Source organism: Amblyraja radiata, chromosome 26 (assembly GCF_010909765.2).
Source record: "Amblyraja radiata isolate CabotCenter1 chromosome 26, sAmbRad1.1.pri, whole genome shotgun sequence".
NCBI classification, from domain to species: Eukaryota; Metazoa; Chordata; class Chondrichthyes; order Rajiformes; family Rajidae; genus Amblyraja; species Amblyraja radiata.
In genome coordinates, this window is record NC_045981.1 from 20,711,664 (window position 1) to 20,731,524 (window position 19,861).

The 19,861-nt window shown below is 43.2% G+C and overlaps 1 protein-coding gene across 4 annotated transcripts in view; it reads left to right on the top strand.

Annotated features, from left to right (window-relative positions):
- The window catches only part of llgl2 (LLGL scribble cell polarity complex component 2), a 76,170-nt gene that overhangs the window by 36,191 nt on the left and 20,118 nt on the right, over window positions 1-19,861 (top strand). For all 4 annotated transcript variants that reach the window (XR_004415847.1, XM_033044429.1, XM_033044431.1 and 1 more), the window contains exons 3-12: window positions 2,006-2,103; window positions 4,766-4,847; window positions 5,623-5,741; window positions 6,114-6,272; window positions 7,466-7,628; window positions 8,398-8,527; window positions 9,463-9,517; window positions 13,420-13,574; window positions 16,306-16,523; window positions 17,723-17,790. Coding sequence is in view for 3 of the 4 variants with exons in the window: in XM_033044429.1 (XP_032900320.1) it covers window positions 2,006-2,103; window positions 4,766-4,847; window positions 5,623-5,741; window positions 6,114-6,272; window positions 7,466-7,628; window positions 8,398-8,527; window positions 9,463-9,517; window positions 13,420-13,574; window positions 16,306-16,523; window positions 17,723-17,790 (1,247 nt within the window). In the remaining variant the exon portion in view is untranslated. The remainder of the gene's footprint in view (window positions 1-2,005; window positions 2,104-4,765; window positions 4,848-5,622; window positions 5,742-6,113; window positions 6,273-7,465; window positions 7,629-8,397; window positions 8,528-9,462; window positions 9,518-13,419; window positions 13,575-16,305; window positions 16,524-17,722; window positions 17,791-19,861) is intronic.

Sequence of the window (19,861 nt, forward strand, 5' to 3'; positions counted from 1 at the left end):
CTCATTGGCCCTTTCTCTTCTGCAGTTATGATTCTAAGGGAAGAAATTATGGTAGTTGGGTCGTGTGTCGTGATGCCTCTTGTGAATAACAGGACTGTTTACTTTCTATACCGTTGTTATTTTAAGACCTTTACCTTGTTAATGACATGACCGCAAGGCTTATGGTACTCGAGAAGCAAATGTGATCATCTTTTTACCTATTATATCTACCTCTTCCATTTTAACATTTTGGCCATTTATATTCTGATTTGCAAAACATTCAGCAACAAAATGTGTTACCTTATTCAGTCGGGTAATAGTGTTGATCATGTGATGTCTTTCTCTTAATGAGGTACAAACAATTGCCTATACTTATTGCAACTGAGAATCAGCACTGAAACAAGCCCTTCAGCCCACCATGTCCATGCCAGCATTCAATTGCTTCTATCTCACAAATCCCATTTCCAACACTTGCACAATAGCCTCTCTTGATAATTAGAGTACTGATCTAATATCTACCTAGAGAATACTTACCCTCAACGCTCACTCAGAGCGTGGTTTCAGGATTTCAAGTGACCTTTGGGGAAAGGTCTCCCATTATTCATCTGCCTATGCATCTCTTTTTGTATACCTCAATCAGAGCTTTCCCCAAGCCTCCAACAATCAAAAGAAAACAAACCCAAAGTCTCCAGTCTCACCCCATAACTGAACTGCCACATGGTGAACTGGTGAACCTCCTCAGCAAACTCTCCAGTGCAATCATGTCTTTCCTACAGTGTGGTGACCCCAAACTGTGCACATTACTCCAGCCTTGCCCTTGCCAATGTTGTACTGCATTCTCCCTATTCTTATAGTTTAATCCCCTGCAACTGGTCAAGAACAGATGGTTCTGCTATCATGCATGTTTCCATAATTTGAACTGGATAAAACTCCATTGATGACTTCGGGACACTATCAGTATTATCTGTATTATGGAAACCAAATTGGTTAAACACACTTTCAATTGGAAACTAGCGACCATTTAATTTACTTTGAAAATTGACAAGCAGAGAAGAGCTAGCTTAGGAAAAGTCTAGGGCGAAAAAGATCCTCCCTGTAGTAATCGGACTCCTTTGTCTCTTCACAACGCAGTCTGCCCAGTGGCCACATGTTAGTTTCACCAAACTTACAATCTTCAGGGATCTCAAGACTTGTATGCGAAGGTACCCGTATTCCTCAATACACCAGAGGAACCTACATTTGTTTGTGTAGATCTTCCACAGTTCATCACCTTGCTCTGATCAGGATGCATCCTGATAATTTAGTTACTTAAAGAATGAGGTAAGTATTTTTGAAACAAGATTGTAAAGGGGCTTACAAGGTAGGTAAATTAATTTTAACTTCACTCGCAGAGTTGGACGGACTCATTGCGGAGCATGGCACTGAAATGAAAGCCTGCCATTTCCACTTCTTGAGGGAATCCAGAACTAAGGACATAGTTGCTATTCCTTCCCCACCACAGCCACCCCCGACCCCCATCCAATTCACACAGCCTTGGAGTCTGCATCATTGAATGCATCAGCGGCAGGGTTTTGGATGACTGGAGCACAGAGGGTTCCAGATACCACCCGGGAAAGTGGAGTGAAGCCCCTGAATAAAATATCTGCAAATTCAGTGAATGGTGGAGTGGGCTCTCGGTGCTGCATGCCCTACTCCTGCTCTTATTCCTTGTATCAAAGTTAACTGACACTAAGATCAAGGATCAACGGCAAATATGAACAAAAAAACTTGGGGTTATACCAATGCAAATAACATCGCTCAGCTACAATTGTTCAACATTTAAGGTGCTTATTACTTGCTAAATTCTTAAATTGGCCAGTAGCCTTGTATGACAATGCTTTTATCAACTGAGGAATTTCTTCTCTGGGTTGTAAATAGGTTGACATCTGCTTGAGTTTTAACACACATGTGCTGCAATCATCCAGGTTCTGAAAACCTTTTCCCTGATTTCTGCAGTTACGTAGTATTATTTCTCTCTATCCAACAGACGGTAGAACATGGGTTTCCACATCAGCCCAGTGCGTTGGCTTATAGTCCTTCGCTCCAGCTCATGGCCATTGGAAGCCGATCGGGGGCCTTCAAGATGTATCTTTTTCATGTGAGATTTGAAAGTCCTTTTCTGGATATGGTTAGTGAACACGTCAAGGTAAAAGTTGCTTAAAAGTAAAAGTCTCCAAGCCAACTTATACTTGCTGCACTATGTCCTATAAAATAGAACAACAAATGCAAATCTTGGATTCTTTGAGTAATGTACAAAAGAGCAAGTGAATTCCAACTCACGCTTGTTGCAGTGGAATAGCCATAATTTTCAGATACAGTTTATTTACAATTTGAGCCAAGTTAAAGAGAGAAGTAAAATCAAATGCTTCTTCATGATAGAAATACTAGGGGACCGATGATCTAGTGGGAGGGAGGAACTGGAGGAAATCCACATTAGTCAGGAAATGGTGTTAGGTAAACTGTTGGGACTGAGAGCAGATAAATCCCCAGGGCCTTGTGGTCTGCATCCCAGAGTACTCGAGGAGGTGGCCCGAGACATCGTGGACGCATTGGTGATCATTTTTCAAAATTCTATAGACTCTGGATCAGTTCATGTGGACTGGAGGGTAGCTAATGGAGCCCCACTTTTTAGGAAAGAAGGGAGAGAGAAAACATGGAATTATAGACCAGTTAACTTGACATCGGTAGTGGGGAAGATGCTTCAGTCGATTATTAAGATTATTAAAGATGTAATTGCAGCGAAAGGATCTGTCAAAGTCAGCATGGATTTATGAAGAGGAAATCATGCTTGACTAATCTTCTGTAATTTTTTGAGGATGTAACAAGTAGAATGGATACGGGAGAGCCAGTGGATGTGGTGTATCTGGAATTTGAAAAGGCCTTTGACAAGGTCCCACACAAGAGATTAGTGGGCAAAAATGAAGCACATGGTATTGGGATAGGGTATTGGCTTGATTAGAGAGCTGGTTGGCAGACAGGAAGCAAATAGGAATTAACACGTCCTTTTCAGAATGGCAGGCAGTGACTAGTGGGGTACTGCAAGTCTTTGGTGGCAAGAACAAGAAGGCAGATTATTATCTGAAGTGTGTCAGATTGGGAAAAGAGGTGCAACATGACTTGGGTGTCCTTATACATCCGTCACTGAAAGTATGCATGCAGGCACAGCAGGCAGTGAAGAAAGTAAATGGCATGTTGGCCTGCATAGCGAGAGCGCTCTGCTGAGATCACACCTAGAGTATTGTGTGCAGTTTTGGGCTCCTAATTTGAGGAGGGACATTCTTGCTATTGAGGGAGTGCAGTGTAGGTTCACCAGGTTACTTCCTGGGATGGCAGGAATGACATATGAAAGAATGGATCGACTGGGCTTGTATTCACTAGAATTTAGAAGGATGAGAGGGTATCTCATAGAAACATATAACATTTTTAAGGGATTGGGCAGGGATTGGGCAGGCTAGATGCAAGAAAAATGTTCCCAATGTTGCGAGAGTCCAGAACCAGGGGGTCACAGTGTAAGAATAAGGGGTGGGCCATTTTGGACTGAGATGAGGAAAAACTTTTTCACCCAGAGTTGTGAATCTGTGGAATTCTCTGCCACAGAAGGCAGTGGAGGCCAATTCACTGGATGTTATCAAGAGAGAGTTGGGTCAGAGAAGAAAGTTTGTAAGTAGCTGACTCGGCTAAATAGTTTCTCCTGTGCTCTGTGTGAATCTGACTATACACCGGCTGGGGCTAAGCTGTGGACATGGCATCGGCTTTGTCAGCTTGAAGTTTCTTATTACTTGCTTTGCATTGTGTTGCAATTCACCAACATCAGGAGCCACTGCAACTTCCTTGCAATAGATGTACTTCCAAATGCCTTGAATCTCTCAGATCTGTGTTGTATAGAAAGAGGTTTTGGCAGTATATTATAAAAATGTAAAAAAGTAAAACTGCAGATGCTGATTTATTTCTTTAAAAGACGAAAACTGCTGGACTAACTTAACGGGTCAGGCAGCATCCCTGGAGAAGTCTGAAGAAGTTCCCGACCCAAAACGTTCCCTGTCCATGTTCTCCGTGTCCAAGTTGCCTGACATACCGAGTTATCCCAACACTTTGTCTTGTTTTGTATTTAAGTTATCCAATTTAATCATGCTGTTTTGCAACATACCCTAGCTAAAGTGAATCATTTTTTGATTAATTATAAAGTTTTCCTCCAACACAAATCGCTACTAGTATTGAAACAGACCCCACTTGTAATTGTGCAACTTAATTTGCAGCCTCGTTTCTGGGTGTGACCTGGAATAGGTCCAATTCCTCAGGATGTTGTCGTTGCTGCTCATTTATCTGGGAACTCCATGACCAAACGGTTAACATGTCTGTAGTTGGCCCAAAGCATCCTCCGGCATTTGATTGGTGTAAATGAGCCTTCAGCACAAATGACCTTTTCAACTGAAAAGGGATGTGCTGTTACTTGTTTCTGGACCTACACCTTCAACTAATCCCGTTAATTTAATCTTGCAATAGCTGGACTTTATTTTGTTTCATGAAGTTAAAACTTCACTTTGGTTTAAGATGGATATGTTTTCCCCACCCCTCAAGGTTAAAAACTCTCTGCAATTTTTGAATTTGTTACATGTACAATATTGCCTTCATCGCCAAACTCTTACAACCTAGTCAATGGTTATACAATCATTCTTGTACCTTATCAGTTAGTTTGCTATCGTCATTTGACGTGTGTGCATTTGTAGTCCTTAACCTGTGGCTGCAGCTATGGAGCACCAGAGGTGGAGATCATGGCCTTACACGACGAGACTGCAGCAGTCACCCAGATTCATTTCCTACCAGAACAGGTAATAGCTTCTTCCTCCTTGCTTTTTCATTTGTCTTGTTTTGTTTCTTTCTTTATTTATCACTTCCCTGCCTTATTTTTCCCTTTTTCTCCCGCCCTCCTCAACCCTCTTCTCTCCCCCCCCCCCCCCCCCCCCCCCCCCCCCCACGCTTTTGTTATCACTCCTCTTCCTATGGCTTCTTTTACTCCCCACCTGTCCATTCTCAGGCATAACTTAAATGGCAAGGATGTTGGAGCAAAGCTAAAATGATTGGTGGTAAGTTAGGGAAGGAAAAATCAGTCAGTGGAAGTGTAACTGGAAATAAGCGAATACAGGCACCTTGTGTTTTGAGCTTGCATGATTTATGCCTTTTTAGAATAATGTGCTTGTCTAATTACTACAGAAGTTTAATTAACGCATTCCTATTTATATATACTATATATCTGAGAAACGTGCTCAGATATATAGTTGGCAAACCTGCACATCACTGTTCAAAGTTATCTTGCAAATTCAGTTTTGCTAAACAGAAAGAAAACTCAAATGGTTGTCTGCAGCTATTTGGTTACATGCGTATGTATCTGCCTTTGGGATATATATTTCCGATGTTCGGTACCTGGCATAAGTCTAATTTACATGCTTTATAATGTGCACGCTGTTTTTGAAGCCTGTAATTCCCACATAAAATGCAAGGTGCCTGTATTTGCTAAAAGCTTCTGTGGGGTGAGGGGATGTGCTGTGGTTTTTGGAATGTTTTGTTCTAATGCCTAATTATCCTTCATGTGGAATATCTTTGCAGGGGCAGTTGGTGACACTACTGGATGATAATAGCTTGCATTTGTGGAAGCTGAAGAAAAGCTCAGATGGACTGAGTATGCTGAAGAGGGAGTCTCACTTTGAACTCAAAGGGCAGCCGGGGTAAGGATTTAAACTGGCGAGGCTTGAGTTGGGGTTTACACAGGCAGTTGTGGGAGAGAAATGGGTCACGGTCGGGAGAGCGAAGAGAACCTATGTGAGTGTGGGATTGGCCAGCGACATTTACTGTCATTGTCAGCCAAAGTGATATTCCAACTGATGTTGTTTGACAAAAGGTCCCGACCCAAAACATTGTCCATCCATTTAACTCCACAGACGCGTCCTGACCTCCAGCAGCCTTTTTATATCTGCAACTGGTATGCTTCAATGGTGACCTATCTCCAGTGCTCTAGGCAGTAATGCTAAGTTCTGTTTTTTTTAGTCTTGCTTTCTGAATCAGGAGGAGCTGTCACTGATCTAATTTCCTATTTGCAGTGCTCCACCAAGTGTCACCACAATAACCGTCGTCCTGCCTCATTCCTCTGGTGATGTGTTATTTCTGGGAACAGAAGGTGGCTGTGTGTTTGTGGTGGAGCAACCATCATTCAGAGAGCAGGAGGCGAGAACAATCACCCATGAGGCTGTTCTACAGAAGTAAGTATTTGCTTCTTGGCGTGCTACAAACCAGCCTGGTGCTTTCATCATCTTAACTCTCCCTGGTGTAACCTATCAAAAACATGGTATGGTCAGTGCTCTCATCAATATATTGCCATCAATATCAGGTTTAAATGAATGACTGAAATGAAGGGATGTTGCTGGTGACTTTAGATGCTTGTGCCTGCCTTGTAAAGTTTGTGATTATAATTAGAACTTTTCGACTATCCATCTTTTTGTCCAATTCACTGGATCTCAATTTTCTAGTCTCTTTCCCTCTGTTAACTAAACCTGTCAAAATTAATTTATTTCCTTGATCTTTCAGTCTTCTGTTTCCATCCATCCCAGTATGTTCCTTATCTCTAGTCCTTTATGTCCAAATGGCAATTCAGTGATTGTGACATACAACTTGTTTCACTATTTATCTCCAAAACTGGCTGGACCACTGGCCTAAAATGCTCATATTTAACAGGATAATAATCCTGGAATCTAAAGAAAACTGCCGATTTTGTTTTACTATAGTCTTTACTGCTTTTTCCTTTATCTCCCCTCCATCCTTGCCTCCAGTGTGAGTGATGAGATTGTCCCCAAACCTTAGACCATCGGGTTTTCTACCTCTATTCCCTGCCTTCCATCTACTCTATCAGAAACTGATGCTTGCTTTATACGTTTTGAGTCCATTTTGTTCTCTGCAACTGGATCACATTCCCATCAACTGCAGACCACCCAACCTTCCCTTCAGGCCACTACATGAACTGATATTGTTCACGCTTCTCCTAGATTGTTGTCGTTGTTTCCTTCCCAAATCTTCCACCACCTCGGCCAACAGAATAATCCTTGATCTCATCCACTCATCGTAAACTGCAGCTCCATCTTCAACTAGCCTTCTCCAGTCATGAAACGTGTCTTGCAAATGCATACGTGTCATTTTCACAGACCCCATCATTTATCGAGAATTGTCTAAAAATGATGCATTCCTTGCCAAAGATTCTTGAGTTTAGAGAATGATTTGAAGACACTCCGTTCACTCTTCATGGGACCTTCTGTCTATGCTTGAAACTCCTCAGTGTCTCACTGGCCCATCTCCCTCCATAAAGACCTTTTTAAGCTGTGGACTAGGGGTACATTGGGGCAGATGGGGAGGGGAGACTGCTGATTTGAAATGAGTGACCTATCTTTGTTCTTCCTTGCAGTGTACCTGATGATTACAGAAGTCGACGGTCACTGGGGTCTGTTGAGGCCCTGCAGGAGAACCCAAGAAACCCCCAACAGATTCTCGTTGGATATAGCAGAGGCCTTGTCATATTGTGGGACTTGCAGGCCAGCCAGGCAACGCACCACTTTCTTGGAGACCAGGTATTTGCTGATCTTGTTATTCCATCTCTGACCATATGTACTTATGGCCTTATGGAATCTTTCAACCAGTGCAGTTGATGTGCAGTTTTTGTGGTGTTTGTGATAACCCAAACCTGAGTGAAGAGCACTGTGATTGGATTTGTATACAGGCCAAAGCAAAAATAGTTAGTGTCTTGCAAAAACTAATAGTGAACCAGTTGGTGCATGTAATATATCTTTCCTGATTAACTTTATAAATACGGTGTATTGTCATTTCTCTTTTAAACTGGCTCCACATTCACAAAATAAAGTGTTGAAATGTGTAAATTTATGATCATCATACTCTCATTATCACGTGCTATTGCACCGGAGCTTTGGAGATGTAGGTTTATTCTTAAAGCTCAAAGGCAGTTGAGGGTATGATACTACTATGCACTCAAGTTCCCAATCAGCAGCGAATCAACTTCTGCGTTCAAAGTTTCAAGCTTGGCTCTAAAAATTTTAATATTAATAAATGCAAAATTGAAATAGTAAATGCGAGAATTAGAGGGACAGTGCAGCTACTGGAATTGTAAAGGTCGTTGAGAAGAACGGAAAAATAGCGTAGCTTCATGTCACATACTCCACTATTCTTGTGGTATGCGCACACACCACCTCTTGTGGCATGAGACTCTCATATCCACCTTGCCATTTGGTAGGGCAGGAATCATTCTCACTGCTATGTAGCTCCAGTTAAACTGAATAGACAATCGCTTATTCACTTCTTCATTATCTGTTTATCTGTTCACAGCAGTTGGAGAGTGTGGCCTGGCAGAGAGATGGGCGGCAGATTATCAGCTCACACAGTGATGGTAGTTTTCATCAGTGGCCTGTTTCGAATGACCGATTGCCACAACCTCTGGAAAAAACAGTGCCTTATGGTGAGTCTATACCACTGAAGGAATACCGCCTACTCTGGAAAAAAAACAAGAACAATTAAAATCCTTAATTTGGTAAACGTGGTATTAACGAATGAACTGAAGGTGAACAAATGCCTTGTATTTGGTACGGTTTATCATTAAATGGAATTGTTACTGTTTTCTTTCAACCTTTTTTTATTTAAATGATTTGAGCGTATCTGGGAAATGGGAAATATTAGTTGGATGCAGAAATGCCACAGGATGCAGTTAGGGTGACGGGATATAGTTTGCAGGGATGTATTCCAATAATGCCAAGGTCATAGTGTTGGAGTTCCAAATAAGTATACCAGTTGACCCCCCACGCATGTGGAAGCACTGGAGTTCATGGCTTGCCGGGCAGTAGGAAGGAAGCTTGGCAATAGTTAATGGATAACGCCTAGAGGAGCAGGATATTCAACTAGAAGAATTGTTTTCATTCTTTGAGATACATTTAGAATGTTAAAGAAGATTGCCTGAATACTGTTTGTACAAGGGGTGCATTCCCAGGTCTGAATAGGCTAGTGGGATCAATGTTAAGCAGTATAGAGAGTGAGTAACTGACTGCATAATTGTGTAAGGAGCCTGGCATGAATCCTTGCACACCCAGCAGCTGCTCTGGGACGTAGGTTGAAGGGTTGTTCCTTTGCTGGCAATTCCATACTAATGATATGGTTAAAATCTCATTGCCACGTAGAATATGCAGCGGCTGCCAACGAAAACCATGTTGAGTGGACTAGGTTGAGTGTTGCATGTGCTTTGTGTTGAGATACAAAGCCCATGATCCGCTGAGTTACTCAAAGTAGTTTGTCTTTTGTAGAATTGTTAATGAATGTGGGGATTCAAGAAGCAATAGGGTGTGTTGTGAAGTCTGGAATACTGCAGACTTATGAAGCTTCTTTATCCTGCCTTGTCCACAGGTCCCTACCCCTGCAAAGCAATTCCAAAGATTACTTGGTTAGCAACTAAGCAAAGGTAGGTTGTTTTGTTGCTGTTCATGAAATTGCTGTGCAATAAGCAAGTGTGCTTGGTGTGTGGAGATAACTTGATGGGGTGAATGGTTCGAGGAAAGGGTAAAGTCCAGTGCTGGCTTAAATGGAGTACACGTATGCATCTGCAAGGAGCATAATAAGATTGGCCAACTGCTTGGAACACTCAAGGTGGAAATAACATAATCAACTATAAAGAAAGACTGAACTGGAATAAAATCAGGAAATGTTGGAAACACTGAGTGAGACAGGCAACATTTGAGGAAAGACAAACTGCTACTGTTTCAGGTTCACAATACTTTGACAGAATTGAGAAAGGGGTAAAACAAGTTAGTTTACAGTTACAGAGAACCTGGGAGAGGGTTGGATGGATCAAGTGCTGCTAATCGCAGGGCTGGGGAAGGTACCACGCAGACCAGACTGATGGAGAGAGGAAAATGAAGCCAGGATCACAGATGGATGACAGACAGCACTGGCCAGTTCTGATATAGACAGAAAAAGGCAAATTACCTAAAGTTCAATGAATGAGTCTTGCAAGCTACATCATGCCCAGACATGAGGTATCATGCTGTTCCTAGACAATGTAACAGTGCAGGAGGGCACAGATAAAGGAATGGTGATTTAAAGTGGCAGGTGATTGGAAGCTCCAAATCCTCCCAGCAGCGGTGTTGGTCCTACTCGCCTCTGCCTGGCCCATATTCCTCTGAACCTTTCCTATCCATATACCTGCCCAAGTCGCTTTTAAATGTTGTAATTATACCTGTCTCTATAACTTCCTCTGGCAGCTCACCATTTTTGCACCGCCTCTGTGTAGAAAGAGTTACTCTGGCCTCTTTTAATATTTTTCTCCTTAATCCTATGCACTCTTGCTTTTGACCCTCCTACTATGGAAAAATAATTGTGGCTAATCACCTTTTCTATTTCCCTTGGAGTTTTGTAAACCTCCTAAGGTCACCCTTTGGCCTCCTATGTTCCAGGATATAAGGTCCTAGTCTATCCAGCCTCTCCTGGTGGTTAAGACCTTCCTGTCCTGGTAACATCCTCAAATCTTTTGCACTCTTTTCAGTTTGATGACCTTGCCACATGCATGGAATCTTCTCCGATAACTTTCCCACCATCCATGTCCAGCACACCAGCCTGTTGTTTCCAGCTTTACCTTGCAACTTTTCTTAGATAAAGGCGCAATATTAGCCACCCTCCACTCTTCCAGCACCTCACCAGTGGCTATCAATGCTACAAATATCAATGCCAGAGGCCCAGCAATTTCTTCCTGAGCTTTCTTCCCTCGTATTGCAGAGATTACGTTTTTTTGGTGCCACTCTCGCATGTCATCCTTCAGCCACCATTCCCATTCATCTATTGGTTCTCTGAATGCATCATCTTAACCTATATGGGAGGATTTGATCTTGCATCTTTGCCATCTCCAAGGCTTTCAACCTCCCAACCATAACTTAACTCAGTACCTCAAGTTCATCTGGTTGAGTCGTATTTGTTATTTCTAGATTTTCATGTTCCAAAGCTTTCCCGTGTGGCATGCCTCAATCTACTGGACATAAACTTGGTTGTACAAAATTCTGCCAGTCACTGAGCTCTCACTGAATCGCATTTGCTCATTACCTCCGAGCTTGTCGACTTTCACTCGCTCCTAGTTAAATATCACCTCCATTTTCAAATGCTCAATATAATTTTGAAATTCTTCCATAGTGTATCTTTGTGTTACCATTCCTATAGCTGCTCCAAGCTAAGTAAAGGAAAGAGACTCTGAACATAACTAGCAGCTCAAATCTGGCTATCTTTGAGGCCATTGTGTAAAAGTCAAAAGAACATATGATAATAGTGGGAAAGGGGGAGCGAATAGTAATATTAAATAGATTAAAAACACTGAAGGTACTTAAACTCGAGAGTAGACCTTCTGCAAGTATGAAAATAATTGGACCTGACGGTTTGGTCCTTATCTTTAATAAGCAACAGTAGAAGTTGTGAAGTTTCTGGCCAGAAACTTTCAATCCAGCGATATAGGCAAGGTAGCAGAATACTGGACGATAGCAAATATTAAGTCAAGTCAAGTCACATTTATTTATATAGCACATTTAAAAAACAACTCTCGTTGGCCGAAGTGCTTTACATTTGTTATAAGAATAGCACAACAAAACAAACTACATACATATATACATGTAGCCCTCACTCAGAGGACGTCAGGAAAGGCTTGGGAGTATAGATAAGTCTTTAGCCTTGACTTAAAAGAGTCGATGGAGGGGGCAGTTCTGATGGGAAAGGGGATGCTGTTCCACAGCCTAGGGGCTGCAACCGCAAAGGCGCGGTCGCCCCTGAGCTTATGCCTAGACCGTGGGATATTCAGCAACCCCAAGTTGGCCGATCTGAGGGGCCTGGAGGTGGAGTGGTGGGTGAGAAGACTTTTTATGTAGGTGGGGGCAAGCCCATTGAGGGCTTTGTAGACATGGAGGAGAATCTTGAAGTTTATACGGAACCGCACAGGGAGCCAGTGGAGAGAGGCCAGGATCGGGGTGATGTGGTCCCTTTTTCGGGTGCCCGTCAGGAGTCTCGCTGCGGCGTTTTGGACCAGTTGCAGGCGGGACAGGGAAGATTGGCTGATGCCAGTGTAAAGGGAGTTGCAGTAATCTAGGCGGGAGGAGATGAATGTGTGGATGATCTTTTCCAGGTCATCAAACTGGAGGAATTTTTTTATTTTAGCTATCATCCGAAGCTGAAAGAAGCTAGCTTTTACCACGGCATTGACTTGTTTGTCAAATTTCAGTGCTGAGTCAAATATCACACCAAGGTTTTTGACGTGAGGTTTGAGTAGTGGGGTAAGGCTTCCAAGGCTGCCTGCTATCATTTTGATTGAGTCCGAGGGGCCGAGAAGGATGACCTCAGACTTACTCTCGTTTAGTTGGAGGAAGTTCTAGGCCATCCAACACTTTATATCCTCGAGGCAGTGGGTAAGGTTAAACAGATTTGATTGGTTTTTGGGCTTCAGGGGGAGATAGAGTTGGGTATCGTCTGCGTAGCAATGGAAGGAAATACCGTGCCTTTCAATGACTTGGCCTAAGGGGAGCATATACAGGGAGAAGAGAATGGGGCCAAGGATGGAACCTTGTGGAACCCCACAGCAGAGATTAGCTGGGGAGGAGAATGAGTTGCCTATGTTAGTCGAGAAACTCCTACCTTTGAGGTAGGAGAGGAACCAGCTCAGGGCAGTGCCATCAATACCAACCCCATACTGGAGACGGTCAATTAGGATGGTGTGGTCGACAGTATCAAATGCTGCACTGAGATCAAGAAGGAGCAGAATTGCACAGTCGCCGGAGTCAATGGTGAGCAGTAGGTCATTGTGTACCTTCAACAAGGCAGACTCTGCTATGGTGAGCCCTGAAACCTGATTGGAAAGTTTCCAGGATAGTGTTTTGATGAAGGTAAGGTATAAGTTGACTTAAAATTACCTTTTCAAGGGCTTTTGAGAGGAAAGGCAGTTTAGAAATGGGTCTGTAGTTGCTTGGCAAGGTGGGGTCGAGGTTAGGTATTTTCAGGAGTGGTTGGACCATTAACCCCTCTTTGTTCTTAAAGTGGAATACCCCAATAGCTGTTTGCCAGTCAATCTAACAACAGTAGGAGAGAAATACTTGGAGAAGAATTAAAGATAAGATTAAAGGTATTTTTGAAAGTGAGGAACAAAGCAAAAATTGTTTGTTTCTTTAAAAAACTGTTTGAAAAGGCATTGTTTCGGGAAGAACATTCATTATGCCAGTGGGGCATGGAGTGTGAGCTGCTAACTGTATTTGTACTAAATCTATACTGTGGTCACTGGGGCTATCTTGTAATGTGAATTGAACTAGATTCACATCCAGAGGGGAAACTTTCTTTCTACAGGACTCCGTTCATCATCTTCAAAGGAGGGATGCCCCGGGCTAGCTATGGTGACCGGCACTGTGTTTCTGTTTTACACGGCTCCAAACAGATTGCATTTGATTTTACCTCTCGAGTCATTGATTTCTTTGTGGTTGATGAAGGTGGATCAGAATCAGGTAAGTGCTGTTACCTGTCTATCTCTTTGTACAGATGAAGAAGTTGCTTGACCTCCTAATTGGTCCATAATATGATCAACTTGTACATCAGCTTGTCCTGGTATTTTCTGCTAAAGTTCCTTTGCTGTGAATGGATGAAGTATGTAAAACATCCATTCCTCTGAATGCCCTAGCAATCTATAAAAATGTAGAAATATCAGAAATGGGGCCATTATCTTCATGTTTGCCCAGCCGCTCACTTAGATCATGGCTGTTTGACACTTCAACATAACTTTCCTGCTCTAACTGCACCTCCCTTGATTCTCTTCCTATCCAAAGAGGTATTGATTTTTTCTTGAATGTACTCCGTCGCTGAGCTTCCACAGCTCTATTGAGCTTCTCAAAGATCCACCAATCTTTGGGTGAAGAAACATCTGATCCATTATTTTGAGACTGACCCCAGTTGCAGTCAGGGATCATATCATCCCTCTATCCACCGTCCATCCCTGAATGAATTTTGCATGTTACAATGAGATGGAGCATGTAAACCTACAGACGACTACAAAAGTTGTTTGAAGGTAAATTAATACAGGAAATGTTGAAACACTCAGCGGGCCAGGTAGTGTCTGAGGACTGAGGGACAGTTTAATGCTTCGGGTTCAGGACGAAGCAGAATTGCTGAGCTTTGGTTTGAGCCCAGGATTCGATGATTACTTGGCCGTGGCCTGCAAAATATTTCTGAGATGTACCCCATCTCATCCCATGTCATTTTGTTAGGTTGGCACCCCATTTTTAGTTATACCAGGTTTTGCCCCCCAGGGGCCATAGTCATACAGCATAGAAATGACTCTTTGGTCTAACTTGCCAACCAAGATCCCACAGTTACACTAGTTGCCCGCTTTTTGGCCCAGATCCCTCTAAACCTTTCTCATCGATGTACCTGTCCGAATGGTTTTTCAATGTTGTTATAGTACTTGTTATAGCCTGCTTAACCTCTCCCTATAGTTCTGGCCCTCGGGTTTTGGCAACACCCTTGTAAATCTTTTCAGTTTAACAACATCCTTCCTATAGCATGATGACAAAACTGAACCCTCTACACCCGCCTCGCCAACATCTTGTACAACCAAAACATTACGCTCCAACCTCCATACTGAATTCCCTGATTGTTGAAGGCCAATGCAGCAAAAGCCTTCCTGCCCATCATTTCTCCCTGTGATGCCACTTTCAGGGAATTTTGTGCCTACGTTGCTGATCTCTGCTCTGCAACACTCCACATGGCCCTGCCATTCACTGTGAAGGTTTTGCCCTCTTTTGATATTCCAAAATGCAATACCTCGCATTTATCTGTATTAAACCATTAATCATTTCTCAGCCCATTTGCCCAACTGGTCAAAATCTTTGCCATCTACAATATCACCCATTTTAGTATCATCTGCAAACTTGCTATTCATACCTTTACATTCTCAACCAAATCATCGATAGAAGTTACAAACAGCACCAATCCCTGAAGCACACCACTAGTCTCAGGCCTCCACTCCAAGAAACAACCTACCATCATCACCGCTGCTCCTTTCTATGGCAATTCTCTATCCAGTTAGAAAGCTCTCCCTGGATGTCATGTGATGAAACCTTATCAAATGCTTTGCTGAAATCCATATAGGCAACATCTACTGCTTTGCCCTCATCAACCTTTGTGTTTTTTCTTTAAAAAAAACTCAATCAGATTCATATGACACAAGTGTGTCCTTCTCGCTCCCTCTGAGGCAGTCAAATAGATTCCCAAGTTGATGGTAATGGTTGCTGAGGAAATCTCATGCCAAGAGTTATTTAGTGGTGTCTTACATTTGTTGCTGCCTTGGATGGTCCACAGTTCCTTGATCTCTTTTAAGTTTCTCCCCTTCAGCATAATTATAGTGTTACTTATCTCTAGCAATAGTTTCCAATTCCCAGACAGATCACGAGATGAACCAGCTGTGGGATCCTTTCTAGGGTTTGGTATCTTTCTTTGTTCATTGTGCTTTTATTTATCACAAGTGGGCAAGGCGGCAAGTTAATTCTCCTGAATAGTCTTTGTGTGGCTAATTAAAGAAAGCGATTTCTCAAGAGTTGGTAAATTTTTGCACTATCAATGTGTGATTAAAAATTGCTATTAGCAATTGTTCATGTGAAACCAAATAGTTTTAAAGCTCAATTTTACCCCCTTGGTCAAACCGACTTGTGGTTTAATTGAATGAATTTATCTTTAAATGTAGTGCGTCAGGTTGAAATCTGAGTTTTTGAAAATCTTAAATTATCTGATTGTGCCAAAATTGCTCTCCTTGTAATACTGGAATAATTGATTTCATTAACAAAGTGAATAGGTGAAGGATGGTGAAGTGAATAGGTGAAGTACTGAAATAATCTACTAAGATGCTGTAGTTGCAAGCCTCGGGACCACTGAGAATGCTCTGTGTTCTGACTTCATTCCAAATGCAGGCGTTACTTATCCCTACAATTCAGTCATTGATACTTTGAATTGGAAGGTGTGGTTTGATGAACCTTTGCCCAAATGTTCCCAGAATTAATGTCCAACTTTCCCTAAGTTGTGTTTGCAGAATTGGCTGGTAGTGATTTTAACTCTTTAGTTGCTGTGTCCAATGGTGTTAACTTATGTACATGTGGAGGGTGGTGCTGTTTCCTTTGGGCCCACTGCTCTTGTTAATGTTGTGAGGACATGCTGCATTCTTTGAAATCCCCATTTTGTTTTTCCTAGATTGCGATGACCCAAGTGCTCTGGTGGTTCTAGCAGAGGAGGAACTGGTAGCCATTGACTTGAAGACTCCTTCATGGCCTGTTATCCAATCCCCATACCTGATACCTCTCCACTGTTCGGCTATCACCTGCTCCCACCATGTCTCCAACATCCCCATTAAACTATGGGAGAGAATCATCGCTGCAGGCAGCAAGCAGATGACCCACTACTCCAGCAAGGTACCTCGTACTTTACCCTTTGGGCACTAGAGGAAAGGGGGTTTGTAAGAAAGAGGAGGGACTGATAACTTGTGCCTTAAGAAAGGACAGCTCTTCCATGGTCATTTAGCTGAATCTTCCTGCTGAAGATGCACAATACATCCTTTGGTCTTTGCAGATAAAGAGGCGGAACAAACTAAGATCGTGCATTGGAATTGGCTAAGTAGAGAAGTGTTATTGAAGTTCTTAAAATTAAACCATAGTATAGGTGAGGCAGAAAACCAGAGGCTCTCATAGTTGTTGGAGAGTGTCAAAGAGGAAGGGACCAAAATTCTTGGGCAAAAAATTAGGATCAACTAGTGCAGTAGAGTCGGGATGTAATTGAAACGGATGACAAATGTTTGAATAACCTCTGGTTAATAACATATGTTTTGCAGCTCAATATTCTGAAGTGCTTTGTAGAGTCTGACCCTGTAACTTACCTCACTGCATTACAGGTGGAGGGAATGTAGCATAATGTTTCTATGGATGTTACATTTATAAAGTTTACTGCTCATCCACATCTGTACACAGGCAGGGCTCATATTGCCTTTATAATTAACACTGGTTCAGTGCAAAGGTTTGGATTAAATTTTCGATAATCCAAGTTGGAGTGGCTGTGTGAAGATCTGGGATTATTGAGAAGCCGCAGAGCATTTGCCTGAGGAAGAGATTGTGGAAAGGGGCTTGTGCTGTGGGGTTTGGTGTTTGGCAGTAGAACAAATGGGCCAGAGTAGATGAAGATTGTGGAAGGGATGAGAAGGAGCTGCGTGTGGCCCTGATGCGTGTGGGGATGGTACGTGAGGCCAGGGTTTAATGCTAATTTAGGATGGTGCTGGGGGTATTGTGGAGGTGAAATGGTTGGTTTGGTGGTCCCAGGTTTATGTAGGATCAAACTCTATGTTCATGGAATTAATTTGCTGGACATATCTAAAGGGAGGTATGTGTTCTGCTTCTCTTACTTTCTCCCTCACACCAACTCTCCAACATGCCCACTGTTTGCCAACTTACACCACAGGCAATGATCAGTCCCTGGAAATCTGGGCAAAGAGCCCTCTGCTGGTCTGGGGATCACGGCAGGCACTGAAATTGTTTGTTCTCTAATTTTCATGTGTGAGTCGAATAATTGAATGATTGCTACTAGTTTCTGTTTGAAGTGACTGGTAACGTTGTTCCCACAGCCATGGCCTATCGATGGTGGCTACAGCACTGCTCCTGAACCTTTACAAAGAGACCTCCTCCTCACAGGGTAAGGACTGGCTATCAAGTGTCTTCAGCAGGATTGAGCCATGCTGTGTGTCTGTGCCCAGGTCTCTTTTGCTGAAGTTCCCTGTCTAGTGAATTATTTGGAAGCTCAGTTACTGGCATAGAGACGTGGCAGGGCAGATTCTGCCCACCAAGTTCATGCCAGCCATCAAACGCCCATCCTACCATTCATCCTTCCCATATCACCATCTACCATCCACACATATTCCACCACTCAGCTACACCCTCGGGACAATTTACTGTGACCAATTAACCTACTAACCCACATGTCTTTGGAATTTGGGAGGAAACCCACACGGTCACGGAGAATGTGCAGACTCCACACTGATGGCATAGGAGGGCAGGATTGAACCTGAAGATTTTGGGTGAGGGAATAATGAGAGTGGATGGACCTCTGTAGCTATTTCCATGGGATCATTCACACTCTACAGGAGCAGGCATGTCCGCCCATAACACAGCACCTTGTGTAAAAGGCAGCAGCCCCAACCAGCATTATTCTCTACCATACTGCAGAGCTGGGCTGAGCTCCAAGTAATGAGGAGCCAGTGCATTGACCAGGACCTGACATTTTCACCAGGCTGTTTGTATTCTCTTAATAATATAGTGAACTAGACCAAGTGCAGACCCGTTGGGTCTGTCTCCCCCCAACGTGCGGTTGTGGGGGGGAGGCGGCACGTAGCGTCACACACACTAACTGTCGTCCCCCCCCCCCCCGCACACACGCTAATTACCCCCCTTGATATTATATTAATATTATTAATTTGCTCCTTTTACCCCATAACCACCCTATCTACTGACGCATAGCCCCCAACTTGCAGTCACATCTAGAGAGGGGGGGCGGGGGTAGAGAGAGAAGGGGCAGAGACAATTCTAAGACTCAAGCGCCTTGAGTATTAGAAAGGCGCTATATAAATCCCATCCATTATTATTATTAGACAGAGAGAGAGGCAGAGACAGAGAGAGTGGGGCAAGAGGGAGAGGGGTGGAGGGGAGGAGAAGATGGAGGTTGTTGAGTGAGGGGTGAGAGGGGGTGCTGAGAGGGGGGGTGAGGGGAGGGGGGAGAGGTGGGGAGCAGGGAGGGTGGAGGGAAGGGGGTAGGGGGTGTGGAGGGGAGGGGGGTTTAGGGGAGGGAGGGGGAGAAAAAGAGGAGGGGGGGTAGAGGTGGGGAGAGAGAGAAGGGGAGAGAGAGAGAGAGTGCCTTTTTACTTCAACCCAAACAACCATTTGCAGGCAGTGCCTTTTTACTTCAAACCAACCATATTTTCATTTTCAAACCACGTTAAGGGAACTCACAGTTGAGTAGACATGTGTTCAGTGTTATTCAGAGCTCAGAGAGACGTGACCTCCATCTTGCAGAGACTGATTGAGGCACACCACTTCCTGGTTTTATAGTCCCTTCCCCTCCCTCCAGCAGGGGCAGCAGAGAGAATGGTGAATTTTTTTAAAACATTCATATCTCTCTGATTTTTCATCGATGGGAAAATTCCTCTGGTCCAGGAAGGCAGATGTGGGCTCTGAGCGACGTGGCCAAAAATGACGGCCTGGGTGGCGGCGTTCTCTCGTAAATCGCAGCACAGTGGGCCAAAAGCGGTCAAGATCAGACTTTTAGTAATATAGATGTGCAAAACCAAACTCGAAGAACCTCCAAGCTTTTTATTATTATTGAGTGAAAGAAAAAAATGAGTGTGTTCTCCCAAACTCGTATGTCACATGGTGATAGTGTGTCTGAGCTCCGGTCGCTTTTGCCGAGAAAATAGATTTAGTTGCTAAGTAGAGTCTCCGACCTGCTGTGTGTTATTTTTCCTATGGGCATGAAACATACGTTAGATTGGCGCCTTGACTCTAGAATATTTTGGAAGAGGGCTATGTTCAGACATTCCTGTCTGTCGGCAGTCCAGGGTAAGGCATGAATGTCACAACTCTTGAACTGATGGTCAATATGTTTATACCTAGCTGGTAATTATATATTTTTTTTCCCCCAAGGCAATGTTACAGTTCCCAGTAATCAAAACCCACAGAACAGATTGGGATGGATTTCCCTCTATGATTATCAG